The 22756-nt window shown below is 40.5% G+C and overlaps 1 protein-coding gene across 2 annotated transcripts in view; it reads left to right on the top strand.

Annotated features, from left to right (window-relative positions):
- ITGA8 (integrin subunit alpha 8) overlaps window positions 1-22756 on the top strand; it is a 175718-nt gene that overhangs the window by 132657 nt on the left and 20305 nt on the right. For both annotated transcript variants that reach the window (XM_045004723.1, XM_045004722.1), the window contains 3 exons: window positions 4046-4171; window positions 8026-8139; window positions 20590-20691. In XM_045004723.1, coding sequence (XP_044860658.1) covers window positions 4046-4171; window positions 8026-8139; window positions 20590-20691 — 342 coding nt within the window. The remainder of the gene's footprint in view (window positions 1-4045; window positions 4172-8025; window positions 8140-20589; window positions 20692-22756) is intronic.

Below are 22756 nucleotides of genomic sequence, written 5' to 3'. Positions count from 1 at the left end.
CACTTTTTACCCCCACCCCCCGAAAAAAAGTTTCAGACAAAATTTTTTCCCCAGTTCTAGAGATCAGGATAAGGGAGAAATGCTACATTTTCCTTTGAAGTTCAGCAGCTCAAAAACCACTGGTGAGAGCAGGCAGCTGACATACAAAGAGAAATTCCATATCTTTCTTCCCACACAGCTGCTGTGTTCAACAAGACTTCTCAATTATAAATTTTGATTTAAGAAGCTGAACTGGGAGCATTATAGTCAGGTGAGAGAGGAACTGACAGGAAAAAGCATGCTTCAGGCTGTAGTACATTTTTTATTTTTATTTTTTAACATAAACAGAAAATTACTATTTTTCACATTCCTATTTTCTTTTCCTCATTCCTATCTTATTTTGATAATGGCTACATCTGTTACATAAATGACACTGGCTGGTAATGAGGGTTGTGATGTCATATCTCTGTTTTGTGTGAAATTTAATCATGGCAATGGAAGCATCACAATGAGTAACCAGACTAAATAAGGGTTTAGATTCTCAGCATATTATAGCATAAATTTAAAACAGCCCTTCTATATTTTAACTTTACAAAAGCATCATAAACAGAATAACTGCTGATACATGAATTTGTTTCAAATAAATAGGGTTAAATAAATACTATCATCATATGTTACTGCTTACAACAAACAGGAACAGATGCTGATAGGGGAAAAGCTTCAATTTCCAGGACAGACTGTATGTTGACTAAGGCTGAGACTTCACTGAAGGACATTAGATGTCTAACTTCCACTGGACTTAACGGGATTTGGACACCTAATTCCTGTAGGCTCCTTGGAAATTTCCAGCCTAAAATGCTTTGGACTTTTCCATTTCATGCATACCTTCCAGCAAACCTCTTCACTGTGCTGAATTGATCTTGTCTTGTACAAATGTTTTTCTTATGCTTTTTTTCTCCAAAAGGGCAGATTTAATCCATCAATGTTTTTGTATGCTCTTGGGGGGCGGGGGAGGCAAAGTGGGGAAAAGGGGGGGATTTTCTATTTGAGGCTTCTTTTGTGTAGGGAAAACTCTTAGAATGGTATTACTTTCCCTCCTCCCCTTTATCTGACAGTTTTTTCAGCCCAAGTATGTATTCCCCTCCCATGCAGCAAATCACCTTCCAAATGTGACCTTAATGGCACTAGTCTCGTGCGGAATATGACATTAAATTCCAGCCATTCCATGGATCCCATTCTCAGAAACCTTTAATTTTCCCAGCAGTTGAGATGGATAGCTGTTAATGGGCTTTTTCAGGTTCCCTTTTTATAGTGAGGATTCTACATGAACAGTGATTCTGGCAGGCAAATGACATTTATTTTTTAGGGCTCTAGGCATGCAAACACATCAGTGGAGCATGCAGATGTCTGCAACTATAAACAATTTTCTTTTGTGCAACATCTTTTATACAAGTCACATTCCAAAACACTCCATGGAGTTAAATAACAAATCACAACAGAGGTTGTTGCATCGAAAGAAAAGGAGGAAAGCTATGTTTTCAAGCTGAGGTTTGACATGAGAGATGAAGAGCTGAGGAGGTAAAGAGGTATAGGAAGTTTTCTGTAGATGCCAGGAACTGCAGAGAGGAGGTGTGTGGAAGGGCCATGAAGGCCAAAACTAGACAAATTTAGAGATCATCAAATGGCTTAGAGAAAGGTATGGTCCATGAGATAGTCAGGAGCAAGTGCATGGAAAGCTTTAGAAACAAAGGGCCAAACTAACCACCACTCCTGACTCTGGGAGAATACAATTTGATCTCCTTGTACTAACCTGGCCCCTTGGGCCACTGGAGAGATTCAGCTCCCAAGGTAGAACCGGAGCTGCTTCCACATCTATCCTTCCCAGGTGGTCCTGCCTGTCTAGCGCAGCTTTGATCTCCAGTGAAGGCCATACAAACTGAGGCTGCAGTAGGGATGCACTGAATCAGGGTTTAGCCTAGCCATGTCCGTCCCATGCCAGCACTGCCAGCTTTTGGAGCTGGAGTTGCTGCCCAGCCATCTCCCCACAGAGAATAGGTTGTGGTCGACTGGGGGCTGCAAAAAATCCAGAAGGCTTTTCACTCTGGAGAGAATCTTGCTACCTGAGAATTGCTTCCTGATGTGAAGAGGGAACTGCTGGAGGTGTTTGAGAAATGTAGTGTTGTGGATACATTTCTTAAACATGTGAGAGGATGGGTTGTAGTACTCTGGAATAAGGAGAGCTGGAACCTCCAAGGACTTTTAACCCTGTATAGAACATACACTACATTACTTATTTTTATATATTAGCCTGGTAATCTATTCAGTGTATTTTGTCTTTGGGCATGGGTGCTGGGGGTAAAAAAACATCCTGACTAAAATGTCATTGAAACTGGCACATTCCAGAAAACGGTTTGGTTTTGAAAAATTTGTATTTTTAGACAAAAAACCACTTCATCAAAAATTTCCCAACCAGCTCTATTCATGACCTATCCAACCTTGGAATCCTTTGATTGGGATTCCAGCTACCAAACTGGTCACTAACTATTCTAGTAGATAGAATATATGTATTTAATGTAAAATATGTATACTCAAGATTAAGAACAAGTTTTCAGCTGAATCATGGAGACTAGCTTTAGATTTTTGCAATAACTGCAGTTCCCTGTTGCCAAAACCCTATACTTGGTGAAATATTCACAATTTTTTTATCTGGTATTTGACCAATTCTACATTTATATATAATCTGTGATCATATATTGATGTCTTCTTCCAAAGATAAGTTTCAAAGTTCATTAGAGTGTATTCCTTTTAATTTGTCATCATTAAGGGGCCCTACATGTACTGATGAGAGAATCTTGGAAATAAGTAACACCCATGTGTTTCCTCACTGAGAGAGAGAGAGAGAGAGATTTATTATCTGCTTAAATATTTCCTTATTGCAGAGAAAAAAATTAATTTAAGTAAAAGAATTTCACTTCTGATTAACGACTTTTTCAGCAGTTAATTATACTATTCTTCCACCGTGTGGGATGTTAATAAGTAAATTCTTCTGACCCTCAGACATTAGATCAGACAAATGGTAGAAATATAGTACTATACAGGAATAGTTTATGGAAGGGGTTGTGTGTGTATTTATGTCTGTGTTTACCTTTTATACTAAAAAAAAATTCTGATAATTGCAAATACTTCTTTTAGGAATTTGTTTAAAATAAATGCAGGTTTTGTGCTTCAGAGTTTAAATGCATACCAGCCTCTAAATTCCTTTAATCTGAGGCCCTTAAGGAATTGTTTTGGATGTATTTACGTGAATTCCTTTTGAGGTCAGATCATAAACTTCATCATATATTTCGCTGCAGTTTGACTTGATAAAACTGTGCTAAATTAGAGAATTTATCTCTCCTTCCTGAAAAATTAGGATCCCTTATGTTTCTCTAGAGGCTTCAGGAAAGACAAAGGAAGAAGCTAAATGTCTTCTATATCATCTAAAGACAAAACTACCAACAATAAAAATAGGCTTTGGCTCTGAGATTTCTGTCTCTTAAATTTTCTGTTTGCGAATATTCAAAGTTTAAAAACAAATCAGTTGGAGTTTTTACTAAGTTGGAGAATTTTTGTTATAATAATTAATCCTCCAGAAACAACCACCAAAGATGAGGATAGTAGAATGCAGATCTTTTTGGATGTTGGTAAAACCATTAAATTCCTAGAGCCAGATTCTGATCTCTATTAATAACTAGACTTCAGTGGGAGTGACTTTGAATTTACACTGCAACAGAGATCAGAATCTGGGCCCAAGAGTCTAACAAAAACAAGTACAGCAATGAAATTGGCTCCAGTAAAGAATGAAGATTGGAAAAACAAATGATCTAGTGCAACGCATATTGCTGGACACCATCCTGCTGTGCTATTACAAATCAAGCTGCTAGTTGAAGAAAGTGGTATCTAGTCTCATGGCAGTGCTATTAATTTTTTTTTTTTTTAAAGTCAGTATAAAGTTCAAGTTCCCCAAGAAAGCAACATACATAACTATATGGTGTATCATTACAGTTCACTGTCTTTCTTTTTCCAGTTTGCTATTCCACAGGACACCCCGGAACTCACTGCTTTTTTGCATAACTCCACTATTCCTCACTATGTCGGGCGGAGGGATGTCACCATGGTAGAACCACAAAGGAAGAGCTACGCAAAAATACTGGTGAGCTAATTGAAATATATAGTGCTGGGACTATATTCGCAAGCTCTACAATGTGACTGTTGGTTGTGTCATATTCTCTTTACAGACTTTTAATTTCCTACTGTTCTAAGTGACAAGTAAGTGATGGAGCAACTGATTTTTAAATCTCTTGTTTTAACTATGTATTATATATTGCACCATTTACAGACAAATTATGACAGATTCTTTACGCAAGGATCTTACAGTCTAAGTACCCAGTACTGCAGTTGGGTCCACGCATGCAGACCTCTTTACCACTGCATTGCCTCAAGTGGCCTTTGGGCAGGCTCAAGGATTGCACACACATGCCTCCACCCACTCACTCGGGTCTTTCACCAGATCATGGCCTAAAATAATGAAATAGTAACACTTTTTAAATCTATGCATATATTTTGTTAATGGGGCTTTAACATTTTCATAAAATTCTTAAACTCAGCTACTGAAATACACCAAAAATAACAGCTCTGTCCCATAACTATTGTCAAGTGCAAATATTCATTCAATAAATACTCAAGACATTCTCTGGCTTCAAGAAATGTCAAGTCTTTTGTTCTTTAAAGTATCACAAGCCATCAAAATAGTTCTGGTATAACTTAGCAGTTTTTTAGTTTTCATGGGTAAATATCTAACCAATCAAAAACGCAGGGTCTGTAAAATGTTGGGAACAGCAAAGACCTCTCAGCCAGTGTGGCAAAATAGCTTTGCGTATCAGTCTCAAAGCCTCCTGGGACATGAACATCTGGATGATAACATGCTGTCAGTCTGGTTTTTGTTGTTCATACATTGAGTACTCCACATTTTAGAGTATTTAAGCATCACAATTACTAGTTTGTTTTGCCTGGAGGCTAGATTTCTAAATCGGTAACCTGAGGCCAAAAGCTGGGATTCTTGTGGCCATCATTTCCATTTATTTTTATTAACCCCAGCACGAATTTCTTTCCTGCTGTCCAGTCTCCAGTTAAACGGTTCACTGTCAGCATATGTTTGAGCTCCTCGCTATCACCAGCATTTGTCACAAATAGTCAGGAAAAAAAGAACTCCATAGGCCTAAGCTCTGCTTGTAAAGTAACAAAGTCTTTATGTTATGTCTGAAAATGGAATTTGGCTATTTTTTTAAATGGGGGGAGCCCAAATCTGAAATTAATGACTTATTTTAATTAAAAATAGAATCACAGAAGTACTGATTTCATATACCTATGGTTGTTGTGTCCTGCATAATTCTTCCATCATCAGAAAGACCAACAACATCACACTTTGGAAATAATTTTGATTCTAGCAAGACTGCAAAAAAACCTAGCCTTTGGAAGACATACCATTTGTGCCACAAAACTTTTAATCCATTTCTCAGTAATGCCTTAATTATCAGTTATATTTCTCTGTAACTAGTCTCTTATGTTGTCAGCATAGAAATGACTTCAGCAACTGTGAATGGTTAACAAAATGTATAAGTATGTACAGTATTTGCATCTTATTATGTACTTTAAAATAATAAGAACCAGAGGTTTGTCAGCAGCTTGATCCAGACAGACAATATTAGATTGATTTCACAGAAACATAGGACTTCCCAGTCCGGATCAGACTAGCAGTCCAACTAGTCCAGGATTCAGTCTCTCACAGTAGCATTAGCCAGATGCTTAGGAAGGTGGCATATGCAGCAGGCATATGTAAAGTATGGAGATGTTTGGTAGTCTCTCGCTAGTCATGTGGTGTGTTTTTAGGCTAGAAAAGCAAGCCAATGTATTGTTTTGTTAGTTGATGCTGGTTTTTGCCATTAGCCCATTTGACCGAGTACTATGTTTAGGACTGGTTAAAAACTTTCCATAAATATTGTTTTTGCTGACAAACTGGATTTTTAATAACATTTAAAATATTCATGGAAAGTGTCTGTGTTCCATCGAAAAATTTGACTTTTCATCTGAATATCAAACATTTTTTGGATGAAAACTGAAAATTTTTAATTTTCAGCTCAAAAATTTGTTTGGTTTTCAGTTTTTGATGAAAGTCATTTTTTTACAGGGAGAAGCATTTTCCAACTAGCCCGAATCCTGTCCTGTCTACTAAACAATGGTTTCTTTCCTTTTTACCTCTTGTGGTTTCACTTTACTGAAGACTATAAAGGACTAAATACATTACTAAGAAAAATAGGAATGTGTGCTCAGGTCTTCAACTTTCAGCCAAAAATCAGGCTTTTTCCATAGTAATGATTTATTTTGTTAATATGTGTTTTTGTTCTCTGTAATTAGACATTAAAAAGAAAACAGATGAAAAGTTAAATAAAGCTGGTTAGAGAATGACTGAATAGGAAGAATTAAATATGTATATCCTCTACAATAGGTACTGTAAACAAGGCTTATAGCATGAGACTCTTCTGGGGATGTGGAAAGTAGAGAGGTCGTGCACAGCCTCTACTTAAGATGTAATGAGAGAGAGATTTATGGGGAATATTGTTATACTGGTGTAGCACTATAGCTAGGCATGACTCTTTCTGGAATATTTTCAGACATAATAAAATATATTAGCACCCTATTTCCGAAGGTAGTTACCCAGTTTTATTAGAGAATGGTCTCTGAAAGAGGATGTTCTTACAGAAAGTACATTATAGCACTAGTGAAGTGCTGTTGTGTGGAGAGGCGATACCTTTGCTTTAAGACAATCAAAACCACTTTGCATCGCCATTGTGAGTAAACTATGTAGCAGCGAGAAAAGAAAATGGACTAGTCAAAATATCAGCCTTTCCCCTGAACTGAGTCCAGATCTTTTAGGGCACTTCTGCACAGCATTTTGGATCCATCCTCCTCCCTAGGCTTCAGAGCCTGAGCTCCACCCCAAGCCACAACTTCGCAGTGCTGTCTATACAGCTATTTTTAGAATGCTAGTGCAAGCCCTGCTAGCCCAAGTCTGTCAGCCCAGGCTGGAAAGCTTGCTCCCACATGATCCAAAATGCTGTGTAGACCTATCCTTAGGTTTGGATCTATTTGGATAAATACCCCAAACACACTCTGTGACCTCCAACAGACCTTTGGCTTTTAGTTCCCTCTCCCTGTGAGCTGCCTTCCATTCCATTTGCCCAGTACATCACTATCTTTTTCTGTGATTTCCCCAATAGATCCCCTTCTCCAACTCTTCGTCCCTGTCCATGAGTTCCAACCAGCTCCTTACCTTGGCTGGTAACATTTCCATTCCAGACTCCAGCAGGTCTATAGTCTTGGCTAAGGCCAGCTGGCTGTTGTATGCAGTTGTGTGTTTTCTAGTCTTTCCCATCCAGGATCACTGCTCACCAGGAAAGCTTCATAGAACATAAGGCTCAAATAGAGCAGCTAATGAAGCTCAGCAAACATGCTGGCTTTACAATCTAAATTTCACCAGGAAAATTAGGAGTGTCAGAGAAGGAGGTGAAGTTTTGAGAGTGTAAATATGGAGTTTGGGAATCAGAGAAGAGACAAGGAACTGGCTGGAGGGGTGGAAAGGGGAAAGAGGAATAAACAAGATTTTGTTAAACTGTTGGACTTTCTAAGAATTCTTCAAACCAGACTGGTGAATGCTATTAGCTTTGTCATCATTAACATATGTAAAGGGTTGTATTCATAGGTAACTTAGAAGAAGCCCCATTGTGATTATTCATTTCTCACAAAGGCACTTCAGATGTCTTCTGTTGTACATTGGTATTAGATTAAATTCTTGAAGATGCATGATATTTAATACATTAAGAAACAGGGTTTTTTTCTTCAATTTAGAGCAGTTGAGAGTAATTAAATCTGTGAATAATTAAATGTGTGTATTGTCACATTAGTCTTGTTACAAAAGCATTGTTATAATTTCATTTTACTTTTATACAGAACTGTACAAACGTGAAGTGTTTAATAATCTCGTGTACAGTAGGACAGCTAGAAAGAGGAAAGAGTGCAGCACTAAAAATCAGATCTCGGTTATGGGCCCAAACTTTCCTACAGGTAATGTAAATTTGTGAAACTATTTTTACACACAAAAAAGACAATTTTATTTGTCTGTTTATTTAAAGATATATATATATATATATATAGTGTGTGTGTGTGTGTGTGTGTATGTGTGTGTATATATATATATATATATATATATATATATATATAATGATCTTAACTTGTGAATCTTATTGTCATCACTTTGTTTTGGGGTAAATCTCTCTGCTTCATGCTTATGTCACACACATACTGCTAATTTCTCCCTCCTCTGAATATTGAGTCCATTTCAATTTTACTTCGCCAGTTTTTACTGCATATTCCATGTTGATCTTGATCCCCATCTTACCTTGACTTTCCATAGTATATCTGTTCATAGGCTTCTGTTGATCCTCCCAGATCTATCAGCTTGTTGACCTACCTATGGCTTTATTTTATAACTGGTATGAATTCTCAGCGAGGGTATGTTTCTCCATTTTCTTGGTGCTCATATGTCTGAGAGCCATACAGCTGATGATGAACGCTCTGTATGCAGTTTAAAAATTAAGTTATTCATTCTCCTGTCAGTATTGTCATGGTTTAGGTGTTAGACCCACATGTTACATTTACATGTAGAGCTGAATTGTAGCATTTAGCCATAACTGTGAGTATGGGGGACAGTGCAGAACTCTCAGAGAGAGTGATCCTTAGGATGCCAATCCCCTCTGTCAACTCGTCACCCTACCTCAGAGGAAGTGTGCACACACTACATTAGTTTTTAGTAGGATGCAATGTATTCTTTTCTCTGCAACAGGCCAGGCGAATAAACTAGTGCACAGAGTCAGAAGCTGAGAGAGGCCACGGCCCTGCCTTCTCCCTGCTTCTCCCATCCCCCCTGGGGTGACTGGTACTCAGGGGGAGCTGTCCCCCAAAAGGAGCATCCCTTCCCTGTGCATGCGATGTGGACCTGAGGGGAAAGCTAGAGCCAGGAACAATCCATGCCAACTGATGCCATACCTCAACTGTGGAAGCAGACCAGAGTCTTCTCCACAATGGCAGAAATAACAAGTCTTGTCCACAATTAACTTCTCCAGTAGTGTTATGGAGCTGTGCTGGCATCAGGGCCACCCAGAGGGAGGGGCAAGAGGGGCAATTTGCCCCAGGCCCCGAGCCCCACAGGGGCCCCCACCAGAGTTTTTTGGGGCCCCTGGAGCGGGGTCCTTCACTTGCTCCGGGGGGTCCGGAAAACTCTTGCGGGGCCGGGCACAGGAGCTTCTTCCGCTCCCGGTCTTCGCCGGCGGGGGGTCCTTCCGCTCCGGGGCAGAAGGACCCCCCACTGGCAAATTACCGCCGAAGACGGAGCGGGACCCGCCGCCGAAGTTCAGCTCTGTCTTCGGCAGCAATTTGGTGGCGGGGGGCCCTTCCTTTCCGGGACCTGCCGCCGAATTACCGCCGAAGACCGGGCTGCGCTTCGGCGGCGGGTCCCGCTTCGGCGGTAATTCGGCGGCGGGGGGGCCCCCGCCATGGGTCTTCGGGGCACTTCGGCGGTGGGTCCCGGAACGGAAGGGCCCCCTGCCACCGAAGACCCCGGGCCCCCGGAATCCTCTGGGCAGCCCTGGCTGGCATTTTCTACAATGTCCTTTACAAGTTCTCCTCTTGAAGGCATGTTTCTGTAGTCTAGAATTATGCACAAACTAGTCAACTTTGACCATTATAATATAAAGCAGAAGAAAATATTGGCTTCTCTTTGAACATCCAACTAAACCCCTGAAAGTTCTATATGCAAATCTGAAATGCAATAGAAACCTTTGACTTTCCAAACATGTGTCCATACAGTACTAGTATCAGTTATTTGTTCTTCTTGGAGACTACATTTAACCTGGATCCCCCCCCGCCCCACTCCTTCAACTTGGAATGCAGAAATAGAAAGATCATTCCTCAGCATCCCTCCTTTGTTCACAGTGGGTATGGAAACAGGAATGCCTAGTGGACCTAAGATCAGCAGAAAGAGAGTTGGAAAATAACCCAGTGAGGACTGGAGTTTGAAGAGCCTCGGAGTTAACCTCCCTTTTCTTCCATCACCAGAAGTGAATAAGGGAAGATCCTGTCAACATGTTCTTTCTTCTGGCCTCCATGGAGGAACTAGAGAGCAGATAGGAGGGTATTCAGCCAAATTTAAACCAGTCCAATACCTAATGGTCCTTGGTTCTAAATCAATAATGAGCCAAATGCACATAACTCTGGACATCTTTAGCCCTCGACATTTTACTGGTCAGCAGTGGGCATTTAAAGATCTAAACAAAAGGAAATTTTGCCTGTCAAGACCTAAGTTCAGGTTCTGTGTTTCTTCTGCCAAAGTTAATGGCAACACTGAAACCTAAAACAGAGCTGTGAGCTGCATGTCTTACTTTGCTCTGGGGATAGTGATGTCAGCCCAATTCAGTAACAAAGGACCAGGTTTGAAATGATTTTTTTTAAATTTGTAAGTACACTTACCTTCTCCTAACGATTTGGGATCCTAACTAATTTTTATCTCCGTTTTTCAGTTTACAAGCACCTTATTTGAATTATGGAAAAAGGTTCATATTTTGCAAACACAAACAAATCCGTTCATAAGGAGGGAATAAGGGCCCTCGTTTTGGATTTGTTTAGTGAATCATTTATTAGTGATGAGCAAACATTGAAAGCTTTGGTTCAGATAAAACCCCAGAAGTTTGGATGCTTCTCTTAACTATCTTAACCTCCTGAATCTGGAAAACTGGGTTGGAGATCTTGTGGGAACAGGCTCCCTCACCAGATTTACAGTGATTCCTGCTCATGTTGTCCAGAAAATACCATTAAAACAATTTTTCTTGATGTATATGGACATTTCTGTTTCCAGAACGTGGAAGTGCAGAGCCAGAAGATGGATATAATACAAAAGTAACACAGGGTGTTATTTTCTGAGGTTAAATTTTTTTTTTAAAAATCCCATTTGATTTTTGGATACTAGTTTGGTTTTACTCCTTATTATGTTCTACTCAATCAGTTCACCCATCCATAATATTTACGAAGAACCTACCTGTCTAGCTAATGTTCTTATCCTGAGCCTATCACCATGGCACCTGAGCACTGCAGAGCCCAAGTATTCAACCACATAGAGTTTTTCCTCAGTGGTTTGAGCATTGGCCTGCTAAACCCAGGGTTGTGAGTTCAATCCTTGAGGGGGCCACTTAGGGATCTGGGGCAAAAATTGGTCCTGCTAGTGAAGGCAGGGGGCTGGACTCAATGACCTTTCAAGGTCCCTTCCAGTTCTAGGAGATTGGTATATCTCCAATTATTAATTAATTAATTAATAATCCAGAAGCAATCTAGAAGTGCTGTTTGTAGTGAGGTAACTGACATCTGGCATTCTGGACTCAACTGAAAACTAACAAAGAAATACACCTACCAAAACAAACATCCCACTGCACACACTTCTCCCCCAGGGAGAGAATCAGAGAAGAAACAACTTGTGATGGATGTTAGTCACATTACTTAATGCACTACTGGAAAGTACTCGGGTACTACAGCGGTGAGCATGATATATAAATTTGAATAGAACAGAGCCTCTGGATTCATCCATTTCCTTAAGGGCCAAATCTTGATCTCGCAAACACAGAAAAGGGCTTTGTCTGCAACAAGAGTCAATGGTTGGAAGTTAAAGCCTAAGACATAAGGCACACATTTTAAAATGAGACTGATTAGCAATTGGAACAATCTACTAAGGGAATTGATGGATTCTCCATCTCTTGAATTCTTCAGATCCAGACTGAATGTCTTTCTAGAGGATAAGCTTTAGTCAAACCCAAGTTATTGGGCTCATACGGAGGTAAGTGGATGAAATTCTATGGCCTGTTTTATACAGGAAGTGAGACTTCATGATCTGATAACTTCTAGTCTTAAAATCTATGAAAGCCAAAATAAAGGTGCACATTTTACAAATTGCCCCTGGAAAAGGGAAAGCCAACCTGTTGATAAAGTACCATAGAATATTAAAGGTAAAGAAAATGTGCATTACCCTCTCCATAAGATGCAGTGTGAAACCACGCTGGGCCACCTATATAGGAATGCTGACTAGACTCCCAGTGGAGATCCTTGCCCATGGGAGTTGAGCAATCTCTTATATCCATTAGGATGGAGCAGATTGTGCCTTCCCCCTGCTTTGGCCCAGCTCCACAAACAGGTGCAAAGGAGCAGTTGGAGCCATGACGCTGCATCCTTTCTGCCTGCTTTTTGGAAGGGAAGCAGGACTGAGACATCCCTGTGTTTTCCAGAGTGCAGAAATTGCTGTTGTGTGCAAGAGCCACTTACAGGCCTTTTGCTCACTCCTCTGTCCATACATAGCCATGCTTCCAACCTAGACTTTGTATGGCCTGTTATTGCTTTAGCTCTTTTGCCTGTGTCCTTATGAACCATTTCTGTTTCTTCTACCTCTCCCCCAAGATAACTTACAAGCCTTAGAAATGCTCACAATGATTCTCTTAAAGGAGCAGGAGCCTCTTCTGATTAAAAACAAACATTGTCCTGAGACAGTCGTTACATCTTGTACTTCACCTCGTGTCTAAGAAGCTGCCAGAAAAAGATACTCTTCCCCTCCCCCACCTTTTGCATCCACTCTTACCTACAGGAGAAATAAAAAGGAACTAGCCTGAGAGAATGCAGGCTGCCACTCTCCCTCTCCCCTTAAAACTGTTCCCTTTTCCAGAGCCCCTTTTACAATTAACAGCAATACAGGCACAGCCATAAAAGACTACAGCCCATAATTAATTTCCTAAAAAGGGCATCATGTGCTCTGGAAAAGCCTGTAAACGTCCAATTCCCAAGACAATCCCACAAGTAAATAAAAATCCACCCAAAACATTGCAGCTTGGAACATATTATCTAGGTTAAAATCTAAGAACTAGCCTCCAATGAATCTTTAGGATTAAACTATAGACCAAAGGAATCAGTATGGTCTCTGGAGTTATTTCTAAACAAGAAACAGCATACCAGGGTAAGGCTGAACTCCAGTCATTGTTCTGTATTGGTAGGTACAGTATATTCTTTGTACAGATCATGACCTCTTCATTTATAATACAGCACAATGTATAACTTATGTGTTAATGTTATTTCTGCTTTTTTGTACATGTAACATTTAATTGTACAATTTGCAAGTGCAAAAGTGCGGAGGTAATATTAACACACAGCAGTCCTATGCTGTATTGTAATATAAATGAAAGGAGATGATCTGCAGAAAGAATTGTTTGTACTTACTAATACAGAAAAGTTTATATTTATAGCACAATCAACCATGTCACTGTATACATTATTTTCCCCTTGGTTATACTAGTACAACCCTGATGAGAATTTGATCCAATGTGATTCATGCTAGGCTTAACAATTCACATTTCCTTTCAAAGAATGTACAAATCTGATTGTATATTTTGTCATCCTTGGCATTCAGTCATATATAATCTCTCTTTTTTCCCCATGTGGTTTAATTGACAATTGCTGACCTTTTTGCCTCATGGCAGTTGTCATCTGTCACCTTAAAATCAAAACGTTTATCACAAATTGCAGTTTTAAGAAGTGCAATAATTAGACATGTTTGAGTAAACAAAGCAGCTCTGAGTGTCCGAACTAGCCAACAAAGATAGCGAAAGATGTTGTACAGAGGCCAAGAAGAAGCAGAGCCATTTCTGGCTTTATTTCAAAGCTTGGATGTAAATAAGAACCACCACATAAGCTAACTAATGGATTCAGACTTGCTGAGCCAGCAAATCATTAAATGCCTGATTAATGAAAAAAATAACCTTACGTGGTCATGTTACACTGTGTTCCATTAGGGCTCTATCATTTCTTTAATTTATAGTAAAGATGTTTATCTAATAGCTTTCATTATTCAACCCATGGTGGCTGAAATGCCGGTCATGGCAAGTTGTGGTACTAAGCCAAACCTTTAGAGAGAGATCCATGGAGATCTTGCCTAACGTTCTTTGACCTTTGCTTAATGGGTACATTTTAATGTAGTGTGTGTGAATTGGGCAATGAAACAGCTGCTCTGAAAATGTATCCCTAAGTGGTGAATTTGTACCATTTTTCTGATTTGTAACACCCTTCCAGACTGCAGGCTCTTCGGCCAGTTATTCACCAGCACAGCAGGAAGCAGAGCACAGCTCTCTTTACTGTTGTTTAAATCTGTGTTAAAAGTGCCTGAAAATTATTAATAAATTTCCTCCCAAGCACTCACAGGGCCTGAAGAATTCCATGTAGGAATGGAACTGGCTATGTAGGAGGTAGTGGAACAATGCCTAGAGAATATACATGATTCCACAGAAGGGTTTTTGTTTTCCCTTCCTTGGCCCTTACATAAATCCACACATTTGGAGTTGGCCATGCCTGTCTGCATGGACTGCAGTAACTAGAAAAGAAAAAAAAATCACCTCTTGGTGTGAGCACCCACGTGTGTGCAGAATGGCTTTGTCACCTGGGAGAAGGATTCTGTCCCTGCTTGACCCCCTTCAACTCCACTCAGAAAGCCTAGTTCTCTATGCAGAGGAGGGGATTTGGGCCTAAGGGAGGCCTGCATGTAATTATCCAACACATTATTCTGCAACCAAGCCAAGTTCCCTAAGAATAGACTGGCAGAGTCTGGCAGCCTGCACAGTAACTTTACGTGCAAGGAAAGCCATGAAAAATCAGATGGGAGAGGTCTTATTGATCTCATAGGCCATATAGGGAGTTTATGTAGCTGATTTTGATTCAAGAACTAACAGCCATAAGTTTGTGTTCCTCTGGCAGCACCAACATAATGACATGGAAGTCAGGGGTCAAGGGATTTTGCCTTCCTTTCTTTAGTTTCAAGGAATCTTTATTCATATGAAAACAAAATAAGTAAAAGAGGAAAAAATCAGTGGCTGAAAATATTGGGATGGGGAGTGATTCATGGAGAGGAATGGAGGTTTGATGAGGAAAATCCCACCAGCTGGGTTGTATTGGGGATGGAGTTTTGTTGAGGCATTGCTACTAGTTTTGATTTTATTGTATTATTATTTAAAATAATGTCAAAGATGCCCAGAGCAGCAGATGGGAGTCTTATTGTATGTTATAAATCTCAAGAAACAAATGGATAATATAAATCAATTATCCTTAAAACCTGTATTTTTAAAATTCTATGAAACCCTGGCAAAATTGCTGTCTTTTATTTCAATTCAAAATATTCCCTTTAAATGAACGAAAAATGCATAAAACATCCAATACAAGGGGTCATATGGGTCAAGGTAAGTGGGTGTGTTGATTTCTGCAGGAATATGCATGCCTGTCATAAACAACATGTACTTCATGATGATCATAAATTCACAACTTTTAAAATGTAATATCATAGTAAATTGTTGCATAATCCTCATTACTTGCATTTATTTAGAGTCACTATTTCTTGGTAGTTGTTCTGTTCCTAGGTGGTGTGAGTAATGGAGAGAAAGTTAACGAATTCCCAAAGCACATATTTAAATGGTAACAGTAAATTGCTCACTCTCTTCTAAGTGTGCCAGATGCCAGTGGAAATGAAGGGGAACATGTTGGAATGAGGCAGGACTGACATTGTTAAACCAGCACTGTCAGAAAACATGATTTCATTATACAGCAAGCTTCAGTTCTGTGGAGAGAGCTCAATTTCATCACAAGGCCTACAATGAGGAAAATACATAACCATCCAATCCTCCACTGAGAGAGGTTTCAGTGTACTGTACCTGAAAGGAGAAGACATCTCAGAAATAATAAGCATTCCTCAAGGCTGCAGTGGCACTCTGGAACTCATTTGTGGGGTGGAGCACCACTACAGGTCAAAGGAGACCACTTATCAGACTCACCTTTCCTGTCCAAATGGCTAAATTTGCTTCTTGCCTTCTCACTCTCCCCAAACAGCACGACCTGAAGGCCTGATCTAATGTTTGTCCTGTACTTTACTCTGCACTCAGACTAAAGCGCACTCGGACTGTAGGGCACCCATTTCAAAGTCTTCCAAAGCCTCATGCTCTTTACAGATTACCCCTGTGTTTGTCTGGACAGTAAGTAGGGAAGTACTGCACTGCATGCTTATTGGAAGCACTTTCTGTTGGTTCCAGATACTCTTATGTTTCACAGTTGTTAAAGCAAAGGATCTAGTTTACCAAAGAGTGTGTGAGGAGGATGTAGCAGCATCAAACACTTCCTGAGCAAGCTGAAGCACGGCCATGATCTGCTCTAGATCTCCCTTGCCCCCAGAGCACTGGCAAGCAGTTGCAGCACTGAGCTGGGGGAATACATGCTGTACTTATTCCACAGCTGTTGGAACCTCCACTGGCCAGTGTGTGTGAAGGCATTCTGCCTGGTGTGTGTCTTTATGTGGTGCATGACCTCTTTCCCCATGCTCTTAGAGCTATAACTGAGCCCTTCGCTTGTATTTCCAACCACAGGTCTCACTGCTTCCAGTAAACACTGAATATTTAAGCATGAGAGACTTGAAATGATTCTGTGGTGGGGAAAAATTTGTTCCTCAAGAATTAGTTGTGAATTATAAATAGGACTGTGTAAGAGGGAAACATAGACAGCTTCCAGTATCTACGAGGTGTTTGGACAACTAAAAGGCTTCAGTCTGAAGTTGTTCCTAACCAGATATGTTTTATTAGTACCCTTTAGCTAGCACAGGGTTTCTCAAACAGGGGTCGCCGTTTATGTAGGGAAGCCCCTGGCAGGCCGGGCCGGTGTGTTTACCTGCCCCGTCCGCAGGTCCGGCCGATCGTGGCTCCCACTGGCCGCAGATAACTGCTCCAGGCCAATGGGGGCTGCTGGAAGCGGCAGCCAGTAAGTACCTCGGCCCGCGCCACTTCCAGCAGCTCCCATTGGCCCAGAGCAGCGATCTGCGGCCAGTGGGAGCCGCGATCGGCCGGACCTGCAGACAGGGCAGGTAAACAAACCAGCCCAGCCCACCAGGGGCTTTCCCTATGCAAGCGGAGACCCTGTTTGAGAAACCCTGCTTTAGCACAAACAAATTGCCCTGTGGATATATAGACTACACATAGAGTCTTTTACGTTCTTAGTTGCTATTAAGTGATAAAGATTAAGGTGCAAAGCATTTCCTGGAGCTTATTGACTAGCCTAGAGGATTTGATGGCCCATGGAACAGCCTAGGTTTATTAATCCCCAGGAAGTGCCCTACACTGAGGTTGTGATTGCTAATATAAGCTGAAAATGAAATAAACCATACACAGTAGGTGAAAGGATTTATTTTTTATGGGTGATGCGTTTCTGTACAGGGCATTTGAAGAGAGTTAATGCTCTGTACTGTACACTAGCCAATCAGATTGTGTAACTTATCTCTCTACAGCCTGTTCATTTCATAATGTAACATATCCTGTCATCTTCACTGCAGAGTTCATTTATAAATCACATGCAGAATCCTACTCCAAGGCGAACAGTTGAATTCATAAACCATTTTTTCAGGCAGTAGGAGTTGTAAATTTCCTAACATGTATCATAGTAAACCACAGTAAAATATATCAGCAGAAATGAGAAATGCCCAACTATTTATGTGACTTTGTCTAAGAATTAGAATGTTGTCAACTTAGTTTTGAGGAATGGAACAACCTTTAAAAGAAGAAAATAATCTGTGACTGAGATAAAGAACAAGATGCCTGCTCTGAAGACTCTGTCTTACACAATTTAAATGCCGTGAAATCTATATAAAACATCCTTCTTATTAGGCAACCTCCTGTCTTAAGTGACTGCCCCAGACTAGTTATCTCTAAGTGCCAATCTAGTCCTTTTTTACAGTATTAGAAGACCACCTGTGCTGAGGAGCTGATTTGTCTGTCCCTTCCTGGTCACTTAAGGCAGATTTCTCTCTACTGTTCATTCCTATCATTGGCCTAAAGGAGCAATTTAATATGTTGTGATATTAAACATTCCACTGCTATCAATATGTTAAAACAGCTAAGTAATGGCACAGCCAAATGAATTCCATAAGGCAATAAGTATGTTGGTTTCTTGTCACCAGCAAATATTCTGATATATTTGACAAGCAAACTGTGTTAAAAATGGAGAGGGAGAAATTTTCAGAAGTGTGTGTGCTAACAAAGCTGCCCAACTTTGTGTGTGCTCCAGGTTCAAGCAAAAGGTCCAGGTTTCATGCATGCAGAGGTATGTGTGCACAAAAATCCTTCCCACATAACGAGCAAGAAAATAGCTAACAGAAGATAATTGGAGTCTTCTGTTTCCTTTTGCTCTGGGAAGCAGCTGAAAAGGGAGTAAACATCCTTGAACTGAAAAGGGTAAGAAAGTTAATGCCACAGGAAATCCCATAGAAAACCAACACCTTGCACATGAGAGAGAACAAAAACTAGCTAATTGAAAACTGAGTCTTGTGAAAGAAACAAAGCCCCAAAATGTGCCCTGGATGGACAGAAACGAAAAGGACTTTCTACATCCTCTCCTGGGAAAGGACAGTGAGGGTTCAGAATAAAAATTAAACACAAGTACAATTAATGGAAGAAAATGAAATATAATAACTGTATTATGGGATAGAAAGGATTTCAGGATAATCCAGCACTATAATGTGTAAGATACAGAATGAGATCACAAAGAGTGTCAGAAAATGGGGAGTATTGTGTTTCTTTAAAGTGGGTTATTAAATAAAACTATGAATTGAAAAGAACAGAACTGGCTTTCTTTACTTCTCAGCTAACTCTAGAGAGTGCAGAAAGTTCATAAGTGTTTGAGGGAGCGAGAGGCTAAAAGAAAGTGAGCTTTGGATGTGTATCAGGTAACAATTATACTTGGCTCATGTTACTACGGTAATTCAGACTCCATGCCAGTTCATTCCTTGGCCACTCAACATAGTCTGCAAGCAGCTGGTGCCAAATTTTAGGGTAGCTTTGGTTACGAGGTCCCCATTTTTATATAAATCAACAGTACACACTCATCTGGAATATTGTGTTAAGTTCTGCTCACTCCTCCATCTCAGAAAGATTATAGCAGAATTAGAAGTTGCAACATAGGCAGCAAGAATGATTAGGGGGCATGGAAAACCTCTCTTATGAAGAAAGAATGAAAAGATTCGGATTGTTTATCTGAGAGAAGAGACAGAGAGGACATAGTAAAAGGAAACAAAAAATAAACGATAAAGAGAACCTCTGTTCTGGAACCTCTATTCTCATGAACAAGAACATTCACTGAAACTGAAAGGTGGCAGATTCAGACTGATGATAACGGAAATGCTTTCTCAACAAAGCATGATTAGCTTGTGGAACCCATTGTCATAATATATCTTTAAATCCAAAAGCTCTCAACAGGATTCAGAAAGGGATTGAACTATAGTTATCAAAAATAAGAATATCCAGAGCTATAATAGTAGATGCTTTTAAAAAAGTCAAGAGTTTTCTGAGGGATATAAACTTTCCTGCTTCAGGGCTTAAGACAATCTCTGACTAATGGGGTTTAGCACGAAACTTTTGCAGGGGATAGGTTATCCCTTAACTGCCTACAGCAAGTCTTGCACTTTCCCCTGAGAGATCTAGTGGGAGACTCACTGACAGGATATTGGATGAGACAGACCCTTGTTTGAGCCCATGTAGGCAATTCCTATATTCCTTTGACCTTTAGGAAATGGACTGAAACCATTTCATCTAAATGTTCCAGAATGAACTTCAGCTGGTAACAGTTTTTTTGTTGCTTCTGACCTGAACCAGATTTGAAACCACAGTATCCAGTAAAGACAGACCATCTCTAAATTAAAGAATCTTAATTAAAGGAGGGATGCATTTTGAATAGTAAAGGTCAAGCAGCATGTCTGGGGTTTGCTGTAGAGAGCAATGGAAAGACCAAGTAAAACTGCTATTGATGGGACCTATATAGTGCTACATGATCATTCTGCATTCCTATTGCAATTGCTGATGGACTTTAAAAACACAAATAGTTTTGTTTATATTTTTTGAATCACTTTTATGTTAAAAGTACCAAAATGAGTAAATTAAGCTAAGCATGCTTATTTCTATAGTCTTGGACTGTCATTCTTCATTGAGATGGTATGGCCAATTCATATTAGATCAGCAAGGAATCCTAACTCCTTCCTGACAGTTTGAAAACAGGCCTGGAAATCTGAAGATGCACAGAGCTTTTCCTGAGATTAGAGATTAAAGGCTACATTTCAAAACTAAACATAACATGTGCACTCGCAAAACCCCATATTTGCACTCACAAATCTTCTATTGCACTGGTAAATATGTGCACTTTTTGTAGGTGCATCCCTCATCACCTCTTTTGAAATGCATGCAGTATTTAGGTTTTCAGCTTCACGCTTCAATTGTTGTTGTCGTTGTATTGTGGTATCGCCTGTAGGCCCCGGTACCATCGTGTACAACAAAGAGTTTACAGTCAAAATATGTGATGTCTGTCTTGTATAAATCTTCAAATTTAAATGTATTCCTTGTAAATCTGTTTTTATATTTCCAGAGAAATAATTACCAGTATACCCTTTCTTCCAATGTGTCCTTTGAAGTTAAGAAGATGCCATATAAAGTGCAGCCGGCAAAACACCCTGAGGGTAGCATAGCAGTAAGTATCACAGAAAATATGTGAAGATTTAAGCACAGGAATTACTTTGGTCATCCTGATCACAGTTGTGAAGGTTTTCTATATATATGGAAAAGCAAAACCAGTATTTCCTGTGTTTCCGGTGAGTTTCTTGAATACTTTTTAAATGAAACTTCCTTATTGCTCATGTGTACATGAAGCTGATATGACAATGAACTCCATTTTTAATTAATTACTCAGTTCTTTAACAAACTGTAACATTGTGCATTGCTTTAACTTCAGTGATGTTAGACTTTTTATGCAGAAAAATCTTTGTACCATCAAAGCCAACTCTAATTTCCTCTGTAATCTCTTACTGTGGGCAAACAATCTGAAGGGAAAACCTTGTGCAACTTTCACCATCTTGTCTCTGTTATGTTCATTGTTTTTAAACATGTTACTGGTCTCCTCCCAATCAGCTGCATGCCACAAGGGTATAAAGTGTGTTCCACCCATAGAACCCTCTGTCCTTGTTTGTCATGGAGTCACTCTTTACTGTCCTGATTTTCAAAAAGGCCTCCACTCATCCTTTGGATTTCCACCCTCAAATAATTGCAGGTTTGTGATATCTAATTACATCATCTCCCCTTAAAATAAGGTAGTTAGATTTCTAGGAACTCCTCCTCCCCCTTACTTTTAGAGAGGGGGAGGTTTAGGTGAGCCTGGTTTATTGGGGAAAGGAGTTCTGGGACTCAATTTTTGTGTAAATTTTTTGTTGTGACCGGAGCAAGGGCAGTCAGAACAGGAGTTGGCCAAGTTGGGTACCACAAGGTCAGAGTCTGAGACAGGCCAGATGGCAAACCCAGAGTCTGGCGTCAGGAGGCAGGCAGGGTCAGAAGCCGGAGTCTGGTGGCACTCACACGCAGGGTCTGAAGCAAAGCCAGGCAGGCAGTCTGTGTTGTTGCTCAGACAGTTCCCTGTCATGATGCCAACCAGTCAGTGGGCTACAAGGAGCGATCACTCAGGTCCTGCTGGATATTTCCTACTGAGCTCAGCCTCATAGGATCCTACAACGGGAGCCCAGCCTAAGTGTCCTGTGATGATGGGAAGGCATCAACAGCCCAGAACCCCTGTGGGCCTAGGTTCTAGACCTGAAGGTTCTTCCATCATTTTGAGAGACAGGAAGCTGGAGTTTGAAGGTAACCAAGTTAATCTGTTGGAACTGGTGGTCCAGTTTGTGGGAGGGTCTCCTGGTCTGGAGGCGTTTGTCAGTGAGCCATACCTTTTGGCCTACCATAAATACTTCTAGGTGGTTTTTGAGTTCTCTCTGAATCAGGTGCATCTATTGGAGCCATTCAATGGCAGCAGGGTTTGGTGAGGCTGCTGGTAACGTTGGAAGGAACTGCAATTACCAAAGAAGGGGCTCTGACCCATAGAGGCATGGTCAGTGTTATTGTACGAAAACTCTGCATACGGCTAGACCAATTGTCTTGATGATAATTTATGAAGCACCTCAAGTACTGCTCCAGTACTTGGTTCACCTGTTGTTTGTTCATCTGTTCGTGGGTAGTATGTAACGGAGGTGGATATCCAGAATCCAGTAGCCTTCATGCTTCACCCCAGAAGCAAGAGCTGAATGGTGGGCCTCAGTCAGAAATTGTGTGGTCTGGGAGTCCATGGAGTCAGCCCATATTGTGCAGTAGAAGTTGGGCGGTTGTCTTGGCAGAAGGCAGCTGGTTGCGGGAGATGAAGTGGGCCATTTTGGTCAGGTGGTCCACAACCATTAAGACTACATTGTGACCATCAGATGGTGGGAGTTCCATGATAAAGTGTAGGTTGATGGCATACCACGGCCTAGCTGGAGTCTCCAAGGGTACCAAGGTGCCAAGGGGTCTATTCTGAGATATCTCGGTACAAGCACAGCACTCGCAGGAGTCCATGTATGCTTGGACCTCAGCTTGCATGTGGGGCCACCAGAAAAAAATGGGTAACTATGCAAGAGGTCTTCCAGCAGCCAAAGCAACCTACCATTGGAGCGCCATGGCACAGTCGTAGCACCTCCATTTGGGGGCACCCTCAGGACACATACACACTCGTCAAAGTACAT

This window comes from Mauremys mutica, chromosome 2 (genome assembly GCF_020497125.1).
Source record: "Mauremys mutica isolate MM-2020 ecotype Southern chromosome 2, ASM2049712v1, whole genome shotgun sequence".
Classification (NCBI taxonomy): domain Eukaryota; kingdom Metazoa; phylum Chordata; order Testudines; family Geoemydidae; genus Mauremys; species Mauremys mutica.
This window is presented reverse-complemented; position numbering and strand designations above follow the sequence as displayed.